Source organism: Aedes albopictus, chromosome 2 (assembly GCF_035046485.1).
Source record: "Aedes albopictus strain Foshan chromosome 2, AalbF5, whole genome shotgun sequence".
NCBI lineage: Eukaryota > Metazoa > Arthropoda > Insecta > Diptera > Culicidae > Aedes > Aedes albopictus.
This window is the reverse complement of record NC_085137.1, coordinates 306,460,335-306,486,299: the sequence shown is the minus strand read 5'-3', so window position 1 is coordinate 306,486,299 and position 25,965 is coordinate 306,460,335. Positions and strand designations below refer to the sequence as shown.

Here is a 25,965-nt window from a genome sequence, read left to right as displayed (position 1 = left end):
ACTTGGGCATAACAGAGCCGAAATCATCTTTACATATTTTTTTATGTTGATTTTACATGTTGTTTTTTAAATTTATACTGACTTAATACTAGGTTAGTTTTGGGAGCCGAAGTACTCGCGGCTGTTTCGAGGTTAGGGATAACAAATATATAAAGTTGGAAAGGAGGGAATTAAGGGACTTATACTAAATTACTTGCTATCTTATACTAAAAACCTTGATGGGACCGACTGTCCTGATCTGAAACGGGACTAAACAGAAAGGGCTTTATCGGAAGACAACGACAAGAAGAGGACAAACGGAAAGGGGGGCAACGAAAGACAGGGAGCGAACAACAAAACCAAATTTCGGGCAACGAAAACAAGGAACGTACGAGATCAAATTCTGAGATCAACACGTTTCAAAAACTGGTAAATAAGATCCATGTACTCCAAATCAAGGCCTGCCAACACTTCTCTAACGGGTTTCTGTTGTTTTCCTCGGACCCGGAGAGTTTCATACAGCTCAGATCTGACTTCACGATGCTCATCGCATCCCCACACGACATGTTCGATATCCTGGTAAGCCACGCCGCAGACACAGAGATTGCTTTCCGAGAGCCCAATACGGAAGGTATGTGCGTTTAACAAATAGTGGTTGGACATCAGCCGACACATTACACGAATGAAATCGCGGCCTAAATCCAACCCTTTGAACCATGGCTTCTTCGATACCTGCGGAATGATGGAGTGCAACCATCTACCCATCTCTCCATCTCTCCATTTGTGTTGCCAGCTGATCAAGGTCTCCTGACGGGCTAATGCAAAAAATTCGTCGAAGGCAATTTGACGCTCGTAAATATCGCCTTCGCTAGCGCCCACCTTAGCCAGAGAGTCCGCTTTCTCATTACCCGGAATTGAGCAATGTGAAGGGACCCAAGCTATGGTGATGGTGTATGAGCGTTTGGACAAAGCACTCAAGACTTGGCGAATTCCATTCAGGAAGTACGCTGAGTGCTTCATCAGTTTCATTGACCGAACAGCCTCCAGAGAACTTAGACTGTCGGTAAAAATGAAGTAGTGCTCAGGTGGGAGAGTGCGAATGTACTCTAAGGTATAGTATATAGCCGCTAGCTCAGCAATGTATACCGAGCATGGCTTTTGAAGCATGAAGGTGGCGCTATGAAATTCGTTGTAGACACCGAAACCAGTCGAATCATCGGTTTTCGAACCATCTGTGAAGAACTGTCTGTCCCCGCTAACATGCCCGAACTTACTTGCAAAAATTTGTGGAATACACACGGAACGAAAAGATTCTGGTATTCCGGTGATCTCATCCTTCATGGACAGATCAAAATCCACAGAGGAACTGTCGAAGTCTGAGAAGTTATCACGATTGGTGTTAACCGGAGATGGGCTTACCTCCAACGTCATGTACCAGTAGTACACACTCATAAAACGAGTTTGAGGGTTCTGTGCAAGCAGCTTTTCGAAGTTTTCAATGACCAATGGATTCACAACCTCGCATCGGATGAGGAACCGGAACGATAACTCCGCAAAGCGGTCTGTCAGAGGCTGTACACCAGCAAGTACCTCTAAGCTCATAGTGTGAGTTGAGTTCATGCAACCTAACGCGATCCGAAGGCAACGGTACTGAACCCGTTGAATCTTCAGTAAGTGTGTTTTCGCCGCGGATTGAAAACAGAAGCTACCGTATTCTAAAACCGACAGAATGGTTGTTTGGTACAGCCTGATCAGATCTTCCGGGTGTGCTCCCCACCATGTTCCGGTAATAGTTCGCATAAAATTGATTCGCTTTTGGCATTTTTGTATCAGATACACAATGTGCTTCCCCCAGGTGCATTTAGAGTCGAACCAGAGACCAAGATATTGAGAAGACATGCTATGAGTGATTGTCTTACCCATCAGAACGAGCGGAAACTTAGCCGGTTTGTGTTTTTTAGAAAAGACAACCATCTCAGTTTTCTCCGGAGAGAACTCGATACCCAGCTTGAGAGCCCAAGTGGACAAATTGTCCAAAGTATCCTGTAATGGTCCTTGCAGATCAACTGCTATTGATCCCGTTATAGAAACAACACAGTCATCCGCAAGCTGTCTTAACGTGCAATTTTCCATGAGACAATCATCTATGTCTCTGACATAAAAATTGTAAAGAAGGGGGCTTAGACATGAACCCTGGGGGAGACCCATGTAACTAATTCGTGAAACTGTCAAGTCACCATGAGCAAATCTCATCTGCTTCTCAAACAGCAAATTATACAAAAAGTTGTTTAAAATTGGTGAAAGGCCACTTTCGTGGAGTTTGTCGGAAAGAACATCGACACAAACTGAATCAAAAGCCCCCTTAATATCCAAAAACACTGAGCCCATTTGCTGTTTTTGAGCAAAGGCAAGCTGAATTTCTGAAGAAAGTAACGCAAGACAGTCGTTCGTTCCTTTGCCTCTGCGGAAACCAAATTGTGTATCTGACAACATGCCCTTCGATTCAACCCATTTGTCCAGTCGAAAGAGAATCATCTTCTCCAACAACTTCCGTAGGCAAGACAACATCGCGATTGGACGGTACGAATTATGATCCGACGCGGGCTTCCCTGGTTTTTGAATAGCTATCACTCTCACTTGCCTCCAATCATCCGGAACGATGTTGTTATCCAGGAACTGATTGAACAAGTTCAACAAGCGCCTCTTAGCGACGTCGGGGAGGTTTTTAAGCAAGTTGAACTTGATGCGATCCATCCCTGGAGCAGAATTGTTACATGAAAGGAGAGCAAGTGAGAATTCCACCATCGAAAACGGTCTATCCATGTCATCCCTATCTTCGGAAACGTTACGAATTATTCGCTCCACGGGTACGGAATCTGGACAAACTTTTTTTGCGAACTTGAGAATCCACCGGGGAGAGCTTTCCCTATCCTCGTTAACCGACGACGCGTTACGCATTCTTCTCCCGACGTTCCAAAGAGTTTTCATCGAAGTCTCGCGCGACAAGCCCTCGACGAAGCGACGCCAATAACCGCTTTTCTTCGCCTTGATCAAGTTCTTAAACTTGCGTTCAAGGGAAGCGTACCGCTCAAAGTTTTCGACCGTACCGCGTTTACGAAACTCTTTAAACGCCGCGGATTTCTCGCGATAGATTTCTGTACACTCACTGTCCCACCATGGATTGGGGGGTTTCCTACGAACCGACGGACCTGGTACTGGCCGACGTTGTGCCTGAAGCGCGCTACCGATGATCAGTTCTGAGAGAAACTGATACTCTTCCCGCGGTGGAAGGACTTCTACAGATTGCACACCGTCGATGATTGCTTCCGCGTACTTCCCCCAGTCAATGTGTTTCGTGAGGTCATAGGTGATGTCAATAGATGGAGGCTGATGTGGGCCATTGGAAATAGAAACAACGATCGGCAGATGATCACTACCATGGGGATCCTGGATAACCCTCCATGTGCACTCCAGCGATAGTGAGCTCGAACAGATTGAGAGGTCTAATCGGCTGTCTCTAGGACTGCCATCTTTAGCTGGAGGTGCCACTCGCGTAACTTCCCCAGTGTTCAAAATTGTCATGTTGAAGTCGTCGCAGAGGTCATATATCAAAGATGAACGGCTATCATCGTACAGTTCCCCCCAGCCTGTACCATGGGAGTTAAAGTCTCCCATCAGCAGCCGTGGCTCAGGCATAACCGAGCAGATGTGAGCGAGATCTCTGCGAGATATCGCAGTTCTCGGTGGAAGATAAATGGAGGCGAAACTTAGGCTTCTCCCCCGGATAGTCACTGCACATGCGACGGCTTCAATGCCTGTCATCGGGTGTAAATCGACTCTATAAAATGAGTGCTGCTTTTTGATCCCTAAAAGCACCCCTCCATACGAGTCGGATCGATCAAGGCGGATGATATTGAAATCGGTAAAAGGTAGGGTCACATCAGGTGTCAGCCATGTTTCGGAGAGCGCAAAAACATCGCATTGTAAATTGCTAAGTAAAAATTTAAAAACGTCTAATTTCGGTACTATACTACGACAGTTCCAGTGTAGCACAGAAATCATATCTTCGACCTCGGGGGTTAAATTAGCCATCGAAAGATACGATTGTCGCAAGAAGAGGCATTTTAGAAGCCAGCTGCTTCAAAAGAGGGGACACACAAGGAAGAAGTCCTTTAATAATGTTCTTCACTGAGTCGGGAGCATTGAAGAAGTTCAGAATGATGTCTACGATGCCAGACAGCGTAAACATCGGAGCACCAAGGGGATGTTCCTGGTTCTCTGAATGCTGTCCCTCTGGCTGAGAAGTCGAAAAAATTGGAACATCTGGGATTTTTGATGTTCCTGGGAGCGAAGGAAAGTCCCGTTCATCTTGGATTTTGAATCCAGGAGGTGAACGTTTGGTGCCTTTCTTAACACTCCTAGAATTTGTCACGGTGGGTTGGGGGTCACTGCTAGGCAGATTCCGAGGTTTTTTGGTTGGTCTCTGGAGCCTCATCCGTTTCCTCGTTTCACCTTTGAAAACAAAGGGAACCCCGTCTCCAACCTCAGAGTCAGAGCCCTGATCATCGAGAGACAAAGACGAGTAGATGTTGCGTGATTCAACGACCGGAGCAGCTTTCTTCAGCATCTCGGCGTAGCTTCGCCTTGAACGCTGCTGCAACGACCGTTTTTGATGTTGTTTTTGCTGTATGTACTTCGGGCAGACATTGAGATCATGTGGACGGTCACTGCCACAATAAACACACTTGGGCGGCGTTTTACACGCACCGTCCACATGTCTCTCCCCGCATGTTGCACAGCGAGGTTTGTTGCCGCAGTACTGGGCAGTGTGGCCCAGCTGCTTGCAATTGGTGCAGTTCATAACCTTTGGTACATACAGCCGCACAGGTAGCCGAAGTTTGCCAATCACCAGCAGGTCTGGTAATGCTGATCCGGAGAAGGTCACACAAAACTCATCCGATGGTGTGTAAACCTTTTTCTCGCCCTCCTGGCAGACCGAATGCAGTTGCCGGCAGTCCAGTATCTGGACAGGAGGAAGAGAAGGGTTCTTGAAGCGACCACAGCCTTGCATGATCGTTTCGCAGGTCAAAGATCCTTCGGCGACCTTCCCCGAGATCTCGACCTGATGGCTTGGAATGTAAACGAAATATTCAAGTGTGAAGAGCTCATAGGCCACAATCTCATTAGCCTGCTTTCGGTCACCAACCGAAACCCGAAGCTTTCCTGTACCAACCATGTCAATGGCGATAACAGAAGAAAACCGCTTTGTCAAGTCCTTGCTAATCTGAACGGTGTTCAAACGTTTGCCTTTGGGTCGGAAGAAAACAACATATGGCCCGCCAAAGTCGGGTGGGTAGGCCTTGAGGCGGGGGGACGTCGAAACAGATTTACTGTTGGTGTCCATTGCAGAAGCGTCAGGGTGAAGGGAGACAAAGGGATTAGCATTTACATCGCCATGTTGGCTCGAGCAATCCGATGCCAATAATGTAGCTTCGTTAATGCGGTACGACGTACCCCCGCCATCTTCATCATCGCCCATTGTGGTAGCTAACTACCACCACGGGGCACTCAAAAATTAACACTATCACGGGGACGAGGAATAATCGAAAAACAAGGGACAAAAATAACGCTACAGGAAAAGTGAGAAAAAAATGCTTATATACCAAATTAAATCTAATCAAAGAGTCAGTGGAGAGGGGGAACAACGAAGGGTAACTTTATGTACTTATCTTTGTGCACTCTGTATAGCCACAGGCTCGACGACGACAGCGATCGGATCGCCCGCACTGGGAAGAGGCGAGCTGCTGCTGAGCGCCCGTCACGCTCTCTGCTCTTCTCTCGGTGGGCTGCTGCTGTCGACGACGATGAGCTTGGGTACTCACTGGAAGAACCCGATCACGGCCGCGCGAGCGGCGTGGTATGCGGGGGGTGCTGCACTGCTGTGCTCAATAATCGGTCAATCCGCCACGTGATACAATAAAAACGTGAAATTTTCTCAAACTAACTGAACTTTTGCGGCAAAAATAGTGGCCTAGCCAACCGCACTCGTCCCACTAGGGATAACCACTTAAACACTTGATCACTCGGAAAACTAGCGCTTTGGAAATTAGCTACCGAACTGGGAATATCTGGAGACAAACCGGACGAACGAAAAGTTGCGACTGTCTCACACGAACGCTCGCCAAAGAGTGATTATTTCATACGTTATCGGTATGGATTTCATACGTGAGTGTTATGAAATTTATACAGTAACAGTATGACAATAATAGTTGGTGCTTTGAATTCAAAATCATAGTTCGTAACTATGATTTTCGCAAGAAATTCTTGTGGCAAAAAATCATAGTTGATTCGTATGATTTTCGGAGTTGCAGTATCCTCAGTGTAGCTTAGCGTTACGAGCCATACAAAACATTGTTGGATTTCATACAAAAAGTGTTACAAAAGGGAGAGGGAGACTGAAATCGCCGATTTTAGCATTACGTAATTTGTGTACCATGCCCAAGTTTGTCGAATCAAATAAGGGTCGCACACGCATACGAAAGCCGTGAGAGAGCTATCAAGCACCTCTCCACGGAATGAGCGTCATTTACACGATTCTCTTGACGTGGCAAGTGCCATTATGTCCTTAAGGACAGACATGTTAGAATCCCAAAATGGCCGCCACAATGGCCGACTTTGGCACCTACTCACGATTTCGAGGGCACAAATCTCTTCGTAAACAAAACCAGCAAACTTTAGCTTCTCATTTTAAGCTTATTACGAGTGAGCAAGAACAGAATGATTAAACGATGTGTTGTTTGAAGCTTGCGTCAAGAGATTTGTGTTTCTGAAGTTCTGATGCACTGATGAAGCGGAATGTCAAGACGTTTGTCCTTCAAATAGAAGATCACCAAAAGCGTGAATGTAGCTAGTCTGTCGTTACTGGAGTAGCATCTATAGATTACTGCACGAATTTAGTCTGCCCTGCTTACTCTCGCACGAATTTTGACGTTTGAGCGGTGTCGGCACCTCTCAAACGTCAAATTTTCAGTGAGAGTAAGCAGGCCAGCATAAATTCGTGCAGTGGACCATGGGTGGTCAATCAAAGCAAGCTAAGCTAAGCAAACTTGTAGGTAAAATTACAAGCTAACTAAAAATTCTCCATATACTGTTTAAGCATGCTTTCCGCAGTTCAGATTGTAGCAACTTTTTGCAAGCGAGTATTTTCGTCCCTTGATTTATTGCGCATTTCCCACCCCTTTGAACCCCTTTCGTAGTTAGTTTAGTTAGTATAAGTGTGGAATCGTGAATGAATTTTGCATTGAATAGTGTCATTGTCGTGTCGCAAAAGGCACTGAAACAATTCGATGCAATATCGCAGTTTTATTCACGATCCCGCACTTATAATTATTGCGAGAGGGGTCCAGTAGGGTGGGAAATGCACAATATATTGTTTTGGAGGTTAACATGTATTTACAGCACCAAATACAGAATTTGGTTGAAACATCTTTCGTTGTCAGCAAACTGTTGTGATCCAGCAAGAAGCAAATGAGCTTACGTAGGGCACTTATCGGTATAACTTGGAATTTTGAACACGGCTAGATACTATACGTAGGGTCTGGGACCATTTGGGCAGGAGCACCTATTTTGGGCACTTGCTGCTACAACTCAGTCAATTTCAAACCGAATGACTTGAATTTTTGTACATGGCTAGATACTGTGCCTAGCTGATCGTTTCTCAAAAATCAAGTCAATCGGCTGAAAATTGACTGAGTTATAGCAGCAAGTGCCCAAAATAGGTGCTCCTGCCCAAATGTTCCCAGACCCTATCTCAGCGCGTTCCAAAAATGTTGTGTCAATTGGTTCAACATTGGCTAAGTTATAGCAAAATAACTCCAAAATAGGAGCCCTGCCGAGATGGTTCCACTTCCCTATGAGATTACAAACGATGGATATAGAAAAGATCTTTGGTAACGTCATGCAGTTTTGTCAATCTCTTTGAATTATTACTACAAATGTCTTCCTATGGACAATATTTCAACATTTTTGAGTACCAAAACATCATGCAAACAGACGAAACAGTCGTGATGGACTAGTCGCTCCACCATCAGAAAGAGATTATAGATGATGATGCCAAACTGGTGAATTTGTTTAAAGACTCAGAAATATAGATAGTAATACACAGTAGCTACCAACTTGAATTGATAAACTACAAGAGAGCAAAAGAAGACAAATCGAAGCAGAAAGACTCTGTGATTTTTTCCTTTCAATTCCCGCTTCTTTAAGCAACATTCATTCATATTGATTGCTTTCCGTCCAAATTGAGCTGATAATTTGTAGCTCTGTTTGTTTGCGTTCGCGTTCAGTCTGATTTTCTCATTGACTGAACATGTCTGCGCCACTGGCGACACGAGGCGACTGAATCGTAAAGGGAAAAAGAAATACTCGGAAATTATACTAATAGAAGTAAGGTTGGCATCTGTAAGGAAATATAGGAATCAGAAATGGAGTGGAAAATTTCTCTTGGAAAGGACTGGATTCAGGAATCGATATTCGGTATATTCTAGTTGTAACACACGGCTTCGGTTACTTACCCGTAAGAAATATCACCGTACGACATTGTGAATTAGTTTACTTTACTATTTCCTTCTTCCTTCTTATAATAAATGATTACTGTTCTATCCAGGATTGAATCCTGTATTTTGCTATATTGTGTTTTACTTCACTCGTGAATCAGCGCGTTGTATCTATATAGTCTTTTGAGGGGACCCCCGGGGGATCGAACCGAAAATGGTCGTTTTAGAGATCAGGTTTTGTTTTTGGGGGGAACTCAACGCAGCATGAGAGCTTGAAAGGAACTTTCTATTTCTCGATTGGCTTTCGATTTGGTGAGTTTTTTTTTCTTTTTCAATGATTTTGTGTCTCTGTCTCTCTCCTTAATGATTTTTTTTCTATGATTCTCTCTGTACTACGATGAAGGGGGTTTTCTGGTTTCTACTTGCACCGTTATTGCGAATGTTATGTTTTTCTTGTTTTGGATCACTTATTTACTGAGAAAATCATTGTTTTCTCCTCGATGCATTATTACCGCTATACGAAGCTATAACAGAGAGAAAAGGTTCCAATCAATGGGGTTGGCTGAGGGTATGTTCGAGGTTAAAGGGTTTACGGTAGCGGGAAAAATAATCATCAATATCTCGAAAATATCTCTTCTATCTCACTGGTTGTGCAATCGTCACGCTCTAGGTGTTGTGTTTTTGGGGATTGCCACCCACCCAATACACGGAACATTATCTAACACACCATCTGAATCGCAACGAACATTGCCAAATTGCCAAAAATACGAAAGCTTACATTCGTACTTTCCCAATCGATTACCGGCTTTTCTTCTAATGAGTTGGGCTACAACACGATGGACGCTCGGTAAACTATTATAAGTGTAACACATAAACTATTATAAGTGTAACACATATGATTTTATGTTATTGGCATGAAGAGAATTGTTGGTTTGGCGTTGATTGAAGAAAATTATATTGTAATTATAATAAATTATAGTTATGATTCAATGGTTTCAAAACTTACTAGTCGGACGCTGGAAAGCGTTAGAACCTCTAAATGACACTTTATATATCACAATAGATCAAATATTGGTCGAATTGGTATATTTCCGAAACAAAGAAAACAAAAGAAGACATGAAAATTTCGGAGCGCAAAATATGTAAGAATGTTAATAAAAGAAAGGTTAATGATAAAAATTCAGTTTTACTTTACATATCACACGTTTCATCTGTGACACATTATTTCCACATGGAAACCCACATTTTTGCAGACCAGACTACTCCAAAAGCTTTCAAGATGCTGGACGTTGTAGTGTCAACCATATTAATTGAGCAAAATGAATCGATTGTCATATAATGATTTTTATCTGACACATGCAAATTGATCATCTTTTAACTAATTCTGCTGATGCAGAGCATTATGCCAAATACGCAGGCAAATAGACGTAACACTAAGAACAATTCGACACTGATTTTTCATTTGGGCCTAACTGACACTTTCGAGTTCTCTTCATCGATCCTCTCTTTTTGTTATCACAGAATGTGTATTGCGTTTTCCAAAGATTTCTTGGTTGAAATGCGAAGAAGACGACTATATGTTGCTATAGAAACAAAGAGAATAATGATTTTGTTTGTTTTGATTAAGTTATTAGCGAAAGAGAGAGTCGACGAAGAGAAATCGATCAAGTCAGTTAGGCCCTTATGAAAAATCATTGTCTAATTATCTATCAACTCCATTATACAGTTCACACTACCTGTTGGACACGTTTTCCGATGTGCAATAACATTATCAGAAGGTGCATGTGTTAAATGTCAAAAGAAAATAAAAACGATGCGCGCACCTCCGATTGTGAAGACCACAACTATGAAGATTTAAAATGATCGTTAAAAGCGTAGTCGATGTAAATGTTGTCAGTGTTACGTCTGTTTGCCTGTGTCTCATTTACTTCTTCTGTGGCATACACCATGAAGGTTGAGCGATTGCTTTTATTAGATAGTTTTTACCAAATGCAAAGATAAAATATCAAACTCTCATCGTGGTAATATGTAACATGTTACACTTCAAGGTGCTGTTCACTTATATTTATGGAAGAAGCCCATGTTTTTGATGAACAGGCTCCATCATTCACCCCATTTATGGAACATATTTCTTGAACTCCCATGCCTCGGTGGTAGTCGTGCTCATATCAGCCAGTTTCCACGTCTCTGCATTGCTCAGTCGAAAGGCCGATTTTTCTCGTTCATTTGCGAAAAACGTGGTCCCATTTTTCCCCGGCTACTGTTGTAACAAAGGATGAGTTGAATATAAAAGTAGCACAGGGACCAGCAGTCACAAGAAATATAGAACACAACGGCGCGGCGGCGGTAACCGGGACAGGTTAGCTAGCAACAATGACATTCCAGAGGACCTTTGTGCGCTGCTGTCCTCTTGCCATCGTCGTTGGAGTCCATTTTTCTCCTCAGCAACATTTGTACACGGTGGTGAACGGACATTCTTGTAGTGACCCACTCATGGATGATGGCAGCCGAGCGCACGTTTGCAAAGTGTTGCCGTTTTTGGCGGTGCAAAATGTGCGTCCCTAGCGATTGCCAGAAGCGACCGTCATCATCCGCCGTGGTCACCATCACGACGACGACGACGACACGAGACGAGGGTCTGTCCGTCCATCCAGCGTCCGTCCGTTTGATGCGCATTGTCCCGTCTGTCTGTTTTACTTCGAAGGAGATTGCTTCTGCTGGCTTGGCCAGGACACAAAAGACTGACGAACGAATGGATGACAGCGGTTTGAGCTCTTATCACACTTTTGCCAGCCATTTTTTTTTTTGCTTTTTTGCGCTCTGAGATTGCAACCAAATTCCGCGTGATATTAAAACACAAATCGTTTGTTTTTCTTCCGACGCTGTTTTCTACACCCGCAGCTTGGAGAACTTCGTAGAAGGACGACAATTTGATGTCCTTTGTTGCACTTTATGAAGTAGAATTTTAATTTGCTTTGTGCTTTCAGGGGAAGCAATATTTGAAATTGAGCTCGAATAGGTATTGGACTTTCATATTATGTCTTCAAGATCAGCTCTATTCGTGATTTATTGTTCAATTTTGTTATTATTATTATTATAGAGTTTTGGCACTTCTCAGCAAAAATTGCTGGAAACTTTCACCTACCCCGGGCAATCGGAATGCCAAAGGGGATTAGGCTCTGTGGATCTCATTAGCCGGTTTTTTAGCTTATCCTAATGAGTCTGCTTTTGGATGTACTTTCAGTTGTGATGATTCAGGAACCGCCTAACTATACTACAGGTTCCAAGAATCACCGCTTTCAGGATGCTGTTCAGGTCCTTCTTCAATTCCAGCTCGTCTAGGGACCTCAGGAGAGATTTAGGGACAACTCCGGTTGCCGAGAGGACAACCGGAACTATACGGACGTCCTCCAGGTGCCACATCTGCTTCAACTCCTCCGCTAGGTCGTGGTACTTGGTTATCTTGCCGGAGAACGTTGATTGGACATTATGGTCTAACGGTACAGCGATGTCGATGAGAGTTACTCGCTTCATCCTTTTGTCGAAAACCACAATGTCAGGCCGGTTGGCACGAATGAGGACGTCCGTAATGATCTCGCGATCCCAGTACAGCTTTATGCAACTATTTTCCAGAACCGGGTCCGGCTGGTACTTGTAGTAGGGTACAAATCTGTCGACCAAGTTGTGCTTTAAAGCAAGCTGTTGGTGCACAATCTTGGCAACTTCGTTGTGACGATCGAGGTAAGCTGATCCAGCTAACACTGAACAGCCTGCAACGACATGCTCGATCGTTTCCCCTACTGAATTACACTTCCTACAACGGTCCTCCACGTCCTCGTGCAATATGTACCGCCGATAGTTCTTCGTCGCAATTACCCGGTCCTGGATGGCTACCATGAAACCTTCTGTTTCTGAGAACAGGTCACCCCGCACCAGCCACGCGTTTGACGCCGCCTTATCGATGTGCTCGAGTTCCAGTTGATGGGGGTGTGTCCCATGCAACTCCTTTTGCTTCCACGTTACGATCATCTCGTCGACGGTCTTGATGTCGCAGTTCAGCTGATAATCCTCCTGCGCCAGATGCAGGGCGCTGTAACCGTGGTCAGCTTCACATACAGTGCGGTACATTTCGTGACGGTTCTGGCTTTCTACGAAATATGCCCGCAGCTGCTGGATCTGGGAGACACATAGTGCCTGGATATCGGTGACGCCTCTTCCTCCTACTGCGCGTGGCAGGGTGACTCTCTCAATGGACGACTTTGGATGGCGCATGCGGTGCTTGGTGAACGCCACTCGTACTGCTCGTTCTAACGCCTCGAGGTCAGTCTTGGTCCACTTTACCACCCCAAAGCTGTAGGTCAACAGGGGCACAGCAAACGTGTTGATCGCCTTCACCTTGTTGCCGGCTGACAGAAAGCTCCTCAGAACACAGTTGACACGATGCAAGAACTTGTCCTGCAGTTCCTTCTTGATCGCTGTGTGGCGAATACCTCTAAGTTGCAGGAAGCCGAGGTACTTGTACACTTCGCCTTCAACCATATTCCGAATCTCCTCCTGTTCGTTGACGCGGAAACAGCTGGCGTCCACTACTTGACCCCGGCGAAGATGGACTGACCGACATTTGTCAATTCCAAACTCCATCCGGATGTCGTTGCTGAACACCGTCACAAGCTGCAACAGTTGATGCAGCCTCTGTACTGATTCCGCAAACAGCTTCAGGTCGTCCATAAAGAAGGTGTGGGTTATTCTTGTACTCCTTCCCCCACTTTTCAGTTGGTAGCCATAGTTGCATTGGTTGAGTGCTCTGCTGAGGGGGTTCATTGCAAGGCAGAACCATAGCGGACTGAAGGTATCGCCTTGAAATATACCCCTCCTGATGCTGAGAGTTCTGGACCGCAACACAGCTGTTCCGTCGGTGATTTGTAGGGACGTGCTCCACATCCCCATCGCGTGTTGCATCAGCCTGATGACGTTCCCGTCTACCTTGTACAACTGCAGCACCTTAAGAAGGTACGAGTGCGGCACTGAGTCGTACGCCTTCTTGTAGTCGATGTACGCCATGCTCAGGTTCCTCTGCTTATCGGTGGCTTGACCCACAATGACTGCATCTATAATGACCTGATCTTTGCAGCCTTGCGTGTTTTTGCGACACCCTTTTTGTTCTTCGGTCATCACGTTGTTGGCATCGCAGTGGGTTTGTATCCTCCTCGCTATCACCGACGACAGCACTTTGTACAGACTCGAAAGACACGTTATTGGTCTGTACTTGCTGGGTCAGCTGTGTTTTGGTCCTTCGGCAGAAGATAAGTGATACCCCTGGTAATGAACTCTGGTAGCTGCGTGGGGTCTTCTAGCACCATGTTGAAGCATTCCGCCATCCGCCCGTGGATCGTCGTGAGCTTTTTATACCAAAAATTGTGCACGAAATCGGGTCCTGGTGCAGCCCAATTTCTGGTATACCGGGTAGCCTCGCGTATATCCTGAGCGGTTACTACGACCGCGGTCATGTCTCCAACTCCATCACACTGTCGCTCTTCTTCTGCCAACCACATCCCATCGTCGCTGTGCTGGACAGGGTTCTCCCATAGATTGGCCCAGAACTGTGTGACTTCGCCAATCTCCGGAAGGCCTTCTCCATAGTCAGGCTTGTCGTTTCGGATGCAGTTGTAGAACTCTCTTTCGTTAATGTTGAACATCCGGTTTTGTTCCTTCCGCTTCGAACATTCTCCATAACGCCGCAGTCGTTTCGCAAGAGCACTCAACCGCTGTACATGGGTGTCGAGGATCTCCGTAATGTTGACTTCTGTGAGATCTTGGAGTTCTGCGGGCTTCACAATTTCAGCAACATAACGAACTAGCCTCGTTGATCGATTCCCCTGCTTGTACTGTGTTAATCGACCAATCTTGGTCCGCAATGTGGCGATCCGGTTCTCCAAACGTCGCATCCACGCGGGTTTCTGTGTGCTGGGGCGTGTGCGACCTTCACCGTCGCCTTGCGGGCGCGTTCGCAGTCCCAGCGTCTTGACAACAGCCACCGCAGCTGAATACACCGTAAACTGCAGATCCTCAAGGTGCTGTACGGTCTCCAAGTACTGTGGCAAAATATCCTGGTTTAGGATGCTTACTGCACTTGTTAACCGATAGGAATTCCGCAGCTTTGGTATTCGGTGCCGGGACATGGGGTCTGTCCCACGGAACTGCGTGACTGCTGTGGCCATGTGGAGCGCTAGTTCGTCTCGTAGTTGCTGTCGTTGCATATCCGCTGTTGGTCCTGGAGCAGTGGGTGCAGTCGTATCACGACTCTCACTCGCGTTCGATGCATCCAGCCCGTCAGAACTCCTTCTCGACGTATCGCTTGATCTTGTCCTCTCCTCTCCCAATTCCCTCTGCGCTTCCAGCTTGATGCACTCCACTTCTGCAGCTGTGAGCATATTATGAGACATAATTGCTCGCTGTCGTGTGTACAGCTTGTTCAAGTCAAGCTGGTTCGCAAAGCGAGGGAATCTCTCGTTGAACATTTCCAGCATCCCTGATCTGCCGGACGTGTCCGTCTCCATCCTCGTTATTATTATTATTATTATTATTATTATTATTATTATTATTATTATTATTATTATTATTATTATTATTATTATTATTATTATTATTATTATTATTATTATTATTATTATTATTATAGAGTTTTGGCACTTCTCAGCAAAAATTGCTGGAAACATTCACCTACCCCGGGCAATCGGATTGCCAAAGGGGATTAGGCTCTGTGGATCTCATTAGCCGGTGTTATACTTATCCTAATGGGTCTGCTTCGGATTTCAGTTGTGGAGAATCACCGCTTTCAAGATGCTGTTCAGGTCCTTCTTCAGTTCCAGCTCGTCTAGGGACCTCAGGAGAGATTTAGGGACAACTCCGATTGCCAACAGGACAACCGGAACTATACGGACGTCCTCCAAGTGCCACATCTGCTTCAATTCCTCCGCTAGGTTGTGGTACTTGGTTATCTTGCCGGAGAACGTTCATTGGACATTATGGTCTAACGGTACAGCGATGTCGATGAGGGTTACCCGCTTCATCCTTTTGTCGTAAACCACAATGTCGGGCCGGTTGGCACGAATGAGGACGTCCGTAATGATCTCGCGATCCCAGTACAGCTTTATGCAACTATTTTCCAGAACCGGGTCCGGCTGGTACTTGTAGTAGGGTACAAATCTGTCGACCAAGTTGTGCTTTAAAGCAAGCTGTTGGTGCACAATCTTGGCAACCTACGATTTAAACGGCTACGCAGTCTTGTAATTTGGGAAAACGAGGTTTATTATTTGCCCGACGTTTCGACACTGGGGTTTTGTGTCATCTTCAGGGGTAATTAATTTTTCGTTTTGGGTCTTATGTTTCGTCTAACTGTAACTGTCTTGTCGAGTTGTTGTTGGTACATGACTTATTTGGTTTATCTAGTTTTGCAACGGACTGTACGCGTTTGGCGCAAATCAACTTCTAACAACCCCCCCACATATAATTATATATAATTATATGTGGGGGGGTTGTTAGAAGTTGATTTGCGCCAAACGCGTACAGTCCGTTGCAAAACTAGATAAACCAAATAAGTCATGTACCAACAACAACTCGACAAGACAGTTACAGTTAGACGAAACATAAGACCAAAAACGAAAAATTTATTACCCCTGAAGATGACACAAAACCCCAGTGTCGAAACGTCGGGCAAATAATAAACCTCGTTTTCCCAAATTACAAGACTGCGTAGCCGTTTAAATCGTAGATTAAAACCCTCAGTCGATCCTCCAGAAGAGAGAATCTTGGCAACTTCGTTGCGACGATCGAGGTAGGCAGATCCAGCTAACACTGAACAGCCTGCAACGACATGCTCGATCGTTTCTCCTACTGAATTGCACTTCCTGCAGCGGTCCTCCACGTCTTCGTGCAATATGTACCGCCGATAGTTCTTCGTCGCATTTACCGTGTCATGGATGTCTACCATCAAACCTTCTGTTTCTGAGAAGAGGTCACCCCGCACCAGCCACGCGTGCGACGCCGCCTTATCGATGTGCTCGAGCTCCAATTGATGGGGGTGCGTCCCATGCAACTCCTTCTGCTTCCACGCTACGATCATCTCGTCAACGGTCTTGATGTCACAGTTCAGCTGGTAATCCTCCTGCGCCAGATGCAGGGCGCTGTAACCGTGGTCAGCTTCACATACAGTGCGATACATTTTGAAATAAACGACTAGCTCAGCGGTCGGGTCGGCTCTACCTTACTCGAAATACTCACCGATACCTAAGTGGACCAACACAACGACAGAAGACGGACAAGCATGCATCCTAGGGCTCAGCAATTTATAAATAAAAAGAAGCTTGGCTTCATTTTAATAATTTTCTTTTATTTAAACATAAAAAGAGGAAAGGAAGGGTGTGGGAGGGGAAAATGGAAAAAGGTAACGTTGCGGCCGTTCAGGTTCGGTTGGGGCCCATGCAGATGATGATGACGTAGAGAGAGAGAGACAGAGCGTTTGGTGGCATACCTTATGTGACGGGATACCGGGTGCAGAGGTGCTCACGGAAGGGAGAAACCACATTGGTCCCCACACGAGCGAGCGGGCAACTCTGCCAGTCGAGCCCGGGGGTACCTCCGTATCGTTCGGTTTCCCGCACCTTTACCGTGTGTGATAGCCCGAAATGACGAGCACCGTGGCTCAGGAACGATGACGTCAGGGCTTCAGCGACTTGATCCTCCTTGCCGCTATCCAGGGATGCGTAATGACGGCCACGACCGACCGATCGCCGTTCGTAGATGGCACGTGTTCCCCCCCCCGGAAACCAGGAAATCTCGAGTGTTGGGGTATATCCGGAGTCTCGGTGAAGGCAATGACCACTTCCGGGCTTCCGTGGCTTGATCCTCCTCGCGCCGCTATCCAAGGCTCCGTAATGGCGGCCACGACCAACCGCTCGCCGTCCGTAGAGGGCACGTGTTTCCCCACGGAAACCGGGAAATCTTGAGTGTAGGGGTCTATCCGGTGCCTCGGTGAAGGAAATGGTCCCACTTGGGCGATTCCGGCTTGCGACCAACCTGGGTGGTGTCTTGAGGGTCCTGGCCAAGATTTTTTCGAAAAACGTCCTTTCGTGGTGGATGAGGCCGACAAATTGTCCAACGTGGCCGACCGCTTTAGATGGGGGTCGAACGACTGGCACTAATACCGGGAATGTCCGGTTTTTCAGAACAACACTTTCACTCCGAGTCAACACTGTGTCCCGGTTCTCCGAGACCAACGAGGTTCATCCACCGATATTCAGGAAAACGTGTACTACTTGTGACCAAAGCTTGCTACTTTTCGTGAGTCGAATAAAATTTCCGTCCGATCCTCTTCGTAGCTTAGCACACACTCCCTCCAGATGGGTCCCAACAATTTCCTCTAACGACGCGCTCTCCTCTCTCATATCGCTCTTCTCTTCTGCTCTCAGCCTCTGATGACTCCCGGAAATGGAAAAACGCTCCCATGCCCGTCCGTTGGGGATGCTAGCCGTGCTCCCTTACACTCGGCGACAGAATTAGTTGTTGTTTAGTATGATTAGTTTCATTTATTTTTTGCAGATACCACTAGAAAAACTTCGCAAGCGCGATTTACGTTTGTCCAGCGGTTGTTTAAATTAAACTTCATGCGTAGTTTGTACAAATATATTATTAGACATATTAGCGAAGATATTAAAAAAAATAACAATAATTGGTGTTGAATAAAGCAAACGAATATAAACCAAATAATTAATAAATTGAAAAACCTGATTGAGCCCTCCTACTGCCAATAGTTTAACGTAATATAATTGAACGATGTATTTGATTTTCTCTAACTACCTGAATGGAAATAATATTTTACAAAAAACTATGCCTGCATGTCTGCACTTTCGTGATTGTTGACGGTCATTGGACGGTAACAATTTCATGACGGTTCTGGCATTCTATGAAATATGCCCGTAACTGCTGGATCTGGGAGACACATAGTGCCTGGATATTGGTGACGCCTCTTCCTCCTACTGCGCGTGGCAGGGTGACTCTCTCGATGGACGACTTTGGATGGCGCATGCGGTGCTTGGTGAACGCCACTCGTACTGCTCGTTCTAACGCCTCGAGGTCAGTTTTGGTCCACTTTACCACCCCAAAGCTGTAGGCCAACAGGGGCACAGCAAACGTGTTGATCGCCTTCACCTTGTTGCCGGCTGATAGAAAGCTTCTCAGAACACAGTTGACACGATGCAAGAACTTGTCCTGCAGTTCCTTCTTGATCCCTGTGTGGCGAATACCTCTCAGTTGCAGGAAGCCAAGGTATTTGTACGCTTCGCCTTCAACCATATTCCGAATCTCCTCCTGTTCGTTGACGTGGAAACAGCGTCCACTACTTGACCCCGGCAAAGATGGACTGACCGGCATTTGTCAATTCCAAACTCCTTCCGGATGTCGTTGCTGAACACCGTCACAAGCTGCAACAGTTGATGAAGCCTCTGTATTGATTCCGAAAACAGCTTCAGGTCGTCCATAAAAAAGGTGTGGGTTATTCTTGTATTCCTTCCCCCACTTTTCAGTTGGTAGCCATAGTTGCATTGGTTGAGTGCTCTGCTGAGGTGGTTCAATTTGCACGATACTCCGCCTTCTTGTGCCAACTGGATCTGTCTCGAACACCAACTTCGCAAGATTTTTGTCCGGCATTTTTGCAACATGCCCTGCCCATCGTATCCTTCCAACTTTGGCCACCTTCTGAATGGTTGTTCGCCGTAAAGTGCAGTAAGCTCGTGGTTCATCCTTATCCGCCACTCACCGTTCACCTGCACAACGCCGACGCGTCGCTCGAAAACTTCGAATGCTTGCAGGTCCTCTTCGAGCATGGTCCATGTCTCGTGTCCGTAGAGGACCACCGATCTTATTAGCGTTTTGTACTTGGTGCATTTAGTGCGTCGGTGAATCTTTTTAGCTTCTTCTGGAGCCCGTAGTAGGCCCGACTTCAGCTGATAACACTGCTCGACAAAATTTTACAAGATTTGGTGTTATAGGATGAGAAAAAAATAACAGGGGTTTGGAACCCTAGAAGTGTCAAAGAGAAAGAATTTTTGAAAAATATTGGACCGGGCCTTCACAGTTTAAAACCGAAGTTTGTATGGAGAACTTGGGGTGTTCAATTGATATGTGCAATAGAGGTTCTACCCCATTACCCCGAGTGCCACTACCTCGAACGCCATTACCCCGAACGCCACTACCCCGAAAGCCATTACCCCGAATAGGCCATTACCCCGAAAGCCGTTACCCCGAATGGGCCATTACCCCGAACGCCACTATCCCGAATGGGCCACTACCCCGAATGGGCCACTACCCCGAACGCCATTACCCCGAAAGCATATTTTTAGATGGGCTATTCTGATGATGGGTATTTTATATTTGTATTAATTTAATAACATTACTGACAGCTTTAATACCAGAAGATATCATTGTAAAGAATATCCTTAAAACAAAATAATGGAATAATACGTAATAGAGATGATCTTGTATGAGATAGAGCTGTCAGCAAAGGTCCTTCAAATACTGGCTATCGATATTGGCTCATTAGGCCGAAAAGACATTTGGCCAAAGTATCACTAATAAGTCTAATGATCATTAGGCGAGATCAAATAAAACAAATTGCAAAATAGGCTCGGAAAGAACATTTTATAGTTAGAAAAAGAAAAAAATCTTTTAAGGAGGAATAGACGATTTGGTAATAAAACTCTATAACAGTGTAACTTAAAAAAAAACATTCCTAAAATGTGATTGATAGGTAGGCCGCCAATAAGGTCTGCAAGGATATAACTAGAAAGAACAGCATATAAATTAAAGAATGGCAAATCTCCAATGGGACCATTAATAAACTACGTAGACCGAATTTTGGTCACCTCGGTCCTCTCCCCCTCCTCATCGTAGAATTTCAAAAGACAATTACACCGTCTTCGGCCAGAGGCCGCACAGACTGTACATTACTAACATTAGACAATGGACAACACGTATAACACTCAGTGGCCCAGTGGAGTATTTTCTGTTTTGACGAAAAGTTTTCCTCGACCGGAGCGGGAATCGAACCCACACTCCGAGGCATGCGAGATACCTAAACGACTAACGCCGCTAACCGCTCGGCCACGAAGTCCACGATTTGTTCATACAAAAATTTGTAAATTTGTATAGAGCTTAGAATTTGGATAGACCCTCTGCAAAAGGCAACATGGCTACCAAACAACTCTGTAACATATAAGTCGAAAGAACAGCCCAATTTTAAAAGAAGGAAAAACACCAGATGGAATTAATAGAGATGTGTCGCCAATTAACCCGGTAACAACGTAACTAGAAAGAACAGCCTATAACTTGAAGAAGGGAAAATCTCATATACAGTAAGCAGCTTTCACTCCCAGTAAACTTTATAAGTGCAGCTAGAAGAACAGCCTTTCATGAAAAGAAAAGCTACGGTTTAGTCGCCAGAAAAAAAATAGTTAATTTGGTCCAACTATGCTGGATCTACCTTGCTAAGTGAACTGAACTGAATATCAGAAATCCAGTCCAGTACTACAATCTTGAAAACAATTTTAGGGCTTGGTGTTCTGGAAACTGATAATCGAAATCAAAAGAAATCTAGTTGCCAGTTTGGCCGAAAGTCAATTCTAAAAAATTTTACTTGAAAGAACAGCCTATTATACAAAGAAGAACAAATCCGCTGTGGAGTTAGTTATTCGCATGCAAATAAACTACGTAACACTCAAACTCGAAAGAAAAGCTTCTGATGAAAAGAAGGAAACACTTCTATAAATAAATTAACAGTTTGGCTACCATACAATTCTGCAATAGTACACAGTTGGAAACTGCAAACTCAAAAGAACAGCCTATTTTTAAAAGAAGGCAAATATTTGAAGAAGTGTACTTTGATAACCAGCTCAATCGTTTGCCACCAGTTTACAATCGTACTTGAGGCCAACCAACTTTTGAAAGAAGGGAAAATGTCAGTTTGAAATACTTGTAGTTTTTATAGCCATAGCTATAAGTTCAAAAGAGCAGCTACTTTAAAATATGGAAAATTTGTCTTTACTTGTCTTCTTAATTTCATTGCGTTTGCTGCTTTCGTTTTTACGAACCTTGATTTTGCATGAAGCACAACATACGGGAACCTAAGGGAAACGGAACCTATCTTAAACAATGTGCTCCCATTGTCATGCTATCTAAAACGAAGTAAATAAGAGCTATTTGATTTGTGTTTTATTTTTATAGTTTTTTGACTCGTTACAAAAAGAAAACGGAAAAAATCGGTACATAAATCGTCTGTTTAAGAATAGAATTAACATAGGGGCATAGGATGGAGAAGAGTATTCATACCTACACTAGTTGCTGATTACCCTTTTCTAACTTATAATTACCTTCATGAACTTCTAATCGGTCACCACTTTTTTGGTGATCTCCTGAACAATTCGGGGTAATGGCCCTTTCGGGGTAGTGGCTTTCGGGGTAATGGCTTTCGGGGAAATGGCTTTCGGGGTAATGACCCATTCGGGGTAATGGCTTTCGGGGTAGTGGCCTATTCGGGGTAATGACATTCGGGGTAGTGGCGTTCGGGGTGATGGCGTTCGGGGTAAAAGGGGTGGAGCCGCAAACTCAAAAGAACAGCCTATTTTTAAAGAAGGCAAACATTTGAATAAGTTCAGTTTGACCACTATAGGGAAGGGTGGAGAAGAGTATTCATACACTAGTTACTGATTACCGTTTTCTAACTTATAACCATCAACTTCTAATCGGCCATCACTTTTTTGGTGATCTCCTGGATGATTGGGGGTAATGGACCATTCAAGGTTGTGCTTTCGGGGTAATGACCCATTCGGGGTAGTGGCTTTCGGGGTAGTGGCCTATTCGGGGTAATGGCTTTCGGGGTAGTGGCTTTCGGGGTAATGGCGTTCGGGATAGTGGGGTGGAGTCGTTCCAGGTGTGTTCGCAGAGGTTTCATAGGGTTTCCAGGGCGTTTCATACATCCATGATATTACCTGAAACTCTGAAACTCTTTGAAACACCTACAAACCCCGGAAAGCCCTCCAGAACCATCCTGAAAACCCATAGAAAGCCTTGATACGCCTTGAAACTCTTTGGTAAACAAAGCCCCATATGTTGATTCTTTGTGCTATATCGATTGCTCTTGTCAATCACAGAACAGCAATTACACATTCTACGGTCATCAATGCTTAGCTCACACTTCCATAGAACTAAATTGTAATTTATTTTTAAGATAATATTGTTGTTGCAAGAATGCCATACAAACACAATATCCCTTAAGTTGTGCAGTTAACAAGACGTAACTTTGCGGCGCACAAGTACCCACCTATTACATCCTTTATTAAATATCTCTTTCTTGGCAAGTTTATCGTTGCCCTTTCTTCGCTCGTTATCTAAATGCAAATTCCATTTCTGATCGTCGGTACTTTCGTACGAAGACCGACTGGCACAAGCCATTGCATTGTGCAGTAAATGCACTAAATTCAATTTTTACCCAATTGCCATGCATGAGCCTGGTGAATATTCCATGCAAGTAGAATCAACCCCAATTGGAAATTTGATCGGAAACTGAACTACGTTAAAATACGCTGCTAGATTGGTCCATGAGTAAAAGCTGAGCAGGAGGGGACGGTATGTCTAGTGTTTTTTAAGAGTTTATCCAACGAATGCATTCAAATTTATGCCAAAGAACCCAAGTAAAATTTTTCAGTCGACTAGACTCGAATAGGTTCCTAGAACTAACATAAAACCAAGGTTAAAGATAAGAGGTTTTATACCGATTCTGAAAACCTCTACAAGACAAATTGGGCATCAAAATGTTACTTGGGAAATAGTTTTATAAAAACTTTAGCTATTTTCAATGAACTATGTAAATTGTATACCAAGCAAAAATTGTAAAGGTATTTACAAAAAGGGGTACATTTGTTTCACCAACTCTACAAAAAGGCAATACGTGTATATATAGATGTCTAACTATCGCAACAAACTTTTACGTGAACAAAAGAAACACCGATAAAAACGCCCCAGAACTTAAGATATTATCGCAACAAATGGCCCACTAACCAAAGGGTGATAGAGAATACACGGAGTGCTTACGATGAGTGCCAGCCTCGTAAAACGCATCAAATTGTCAGCATTTTCCCAACTCAATTAGCTAATTGAGCTATCTTCCAATTAGTTCGGTTTCATACCTTCGCCGGTTCCAGGTCCGCGGAAACTTAGGCGGGGTATCTACTTTGGTATACGTTGGGGCCGAGCCAGCAGCATCAGTTCAGCTCAGCTCAACCAGCAGCCAACAGCAATAAAAGCAGCACAGTAAAAGTATATCATCATGTTTGTGCTGAGCTGTCCCACATTTCAACAGGCGAGAGCCAAAGCAGGCTCAGACTGCAAGCACGGATAGCGTAAAAGGATGAAACTAAAATGATTGAATTAGCTTTAATTGCAAGAAAAATTCCGCGGGGTTCTACGGCTTCCTTCGGTGACCGGCCGTTCAGAATCTCAGAGAAGTTAAAAAAGAACTTTTGTGCCTTTTTTCTTTCTTGATGTTCTTACGAGAGAGCATGTCAAGTAACACGCCAGTGACCTCACTAATAATAATGTTATTTCCATGATTTATTCTGAAAAACTTTTAATTAACTCTGCGACATGCTTTCAGTGCTGGACTGGGGATGATTGTTTCTATGCCAAGAATGTCCATAGATTTCAAGTAAAAAGTGAGAAAATCTAGCCTTTGATGATTGTTTAGCATTATTATTGGCTTGACATTGATAGTTTTGGGCTACCGTCATATTCTATTTTACATCTTTAAAATTACCTCATTGTTTTTTGTTGAATAAAATTGAAAATCTTAAGTTTCTCTCCTGGCGGCGTTGGTTCAACTGGTTCCACAGAAATTCCATGCTGGAAACAATGTACGAGTACAAAATTCTGAAATAGGACCGTACAATATTTCAATTAGCCCTATATACGGATATATGGAACGAATGCTCATGAACACGTCTGCAAAATCAAATTCCAACTCTGAAATTTGCTGATACCAAAAAAATACCATAGAGCAAAGTCGATTTGAAAATCTTTTCCATACCAAAACCGAAATCTCTTTTCCTCATCTCTTTCCTCCTTATGTTGGTCAACAACTGGGTCAAGGCTATATGGGAATTCAACCTGGGGCAGAGAAAAATAGTTTAACCGAAAATTAAATTATCCAAGCCCATCTCCGGATTTATCCCAACCGGTCGGTACCTACTCCACATACGTATCTGTCCAATACGATTTGTGCATGCACCCTTGGATAGCGCTGCACTGCTGGCACTCTCTCACTCTCCCTCTGTGTACTTCAATATTGACTTTAGATTTCGAATTGTTCCGCTTCAGCACCGTTACCGTCACCACCCTTCCGGGATCGAGGCCCAATTGATGTTGGTCAACTTTGGAGTACAGTGAGTTGCATAGTTGTTCGCACGGGGATTTGTTCATAGTTTTTTTTAAGTACTCTCATTATTTTTTCAGTTATTTTCAGCTTTTTTAAGCTATTGAAATAATGCACAAAAAAGGTTTAGTCTACACATTTATGACCGTAATACGTATAACCGATACACGAATTTAATCTTAAATCTTGAAAATTTCCTTGTTTTTTTATTTTATACAACAAGAGAAGCTTTCAGCATATATCGCTTTCTCCAGGTTTTGAAAACTTGATTTTGACACCTAAAATCATTTTGAGCATTTCCAGTTCAACGCACGAATCGCGTAGACGTGACCTTTAACCCTTTAATATCCAAATTTTCGATAATAATACAAATATTATTTTTCGTCATCTAAAATCGATTTAAATATGTTTTGGAAGATGATTCTTTTAAATTCTCGATTTTGAGAATTTCAGTTTTTGATTTTTCTAATTTTTATTTTTTAACATCTCCACACTTTTATGTTTTTCCTGAAAACCTATTTGGGAGACGGATTTTTTTTTTAGATGAAAACATTATGAGATTTTATGGTTATTGTTAAATTATTTTTATTTTTATTTTTTTTCATAGGAAATTTTATTTTTCGTGTAATTTTGAGAACAATAATTTGAGAGTGTATTCGATTACCTTAAACTATTTTACTGTGATACTGTGATAGTAAATAAAATATGTAAATTGAAGCGATTCAATACAAAATATACAATGACTTATGAAAGATGACTAAAACATCAATTTTTCAATGATTTTTATAAAATGTGAATAAGCTTCAAAAATATAAAAAAATGATTGTCCACGAAACAAAAATTACAGAAATGCATAAACTATACCCCGTCAAAAGGCGGGATTGGATATTGGAGAGTTAAAATGAAATTTTGCCTATGTATGAGCTTCTATCTGAAAATGTGTTTCGTTTTATT

General features: G+C 43.9%; 1 protein-coding gene across 22 annotated transcripts in view; it reads right to left on the bottom strand.

The window, feature by feature from the left end:
* The window catches only part of LOC109428702 (glucose transporter type 1), a 916,963-nt gene that overhangs the window by 275,836 nt on the left and 615,162 nt on the right, over window positions 1-25,965 (bottom strand). The window contains exon 2 of one of the 22 annotated variants that reach the window (XM_062852214.1): window positions 8,553-9,058. The exons of the other annotated variants lie outside the window; for them this stretch is intronic. Coding sequence (XP_062708198.1) covers window positions 8,553-8,578 — 26 coding nt within the window. The 5' untranslated portion in view covers window positions 8,579-9,058. The remainder of the gene's footprint in view (window positions 1-8,552; window positions 9,059-25,965) is intronic. 22 annotated transcript variants of the gene reach the window in all.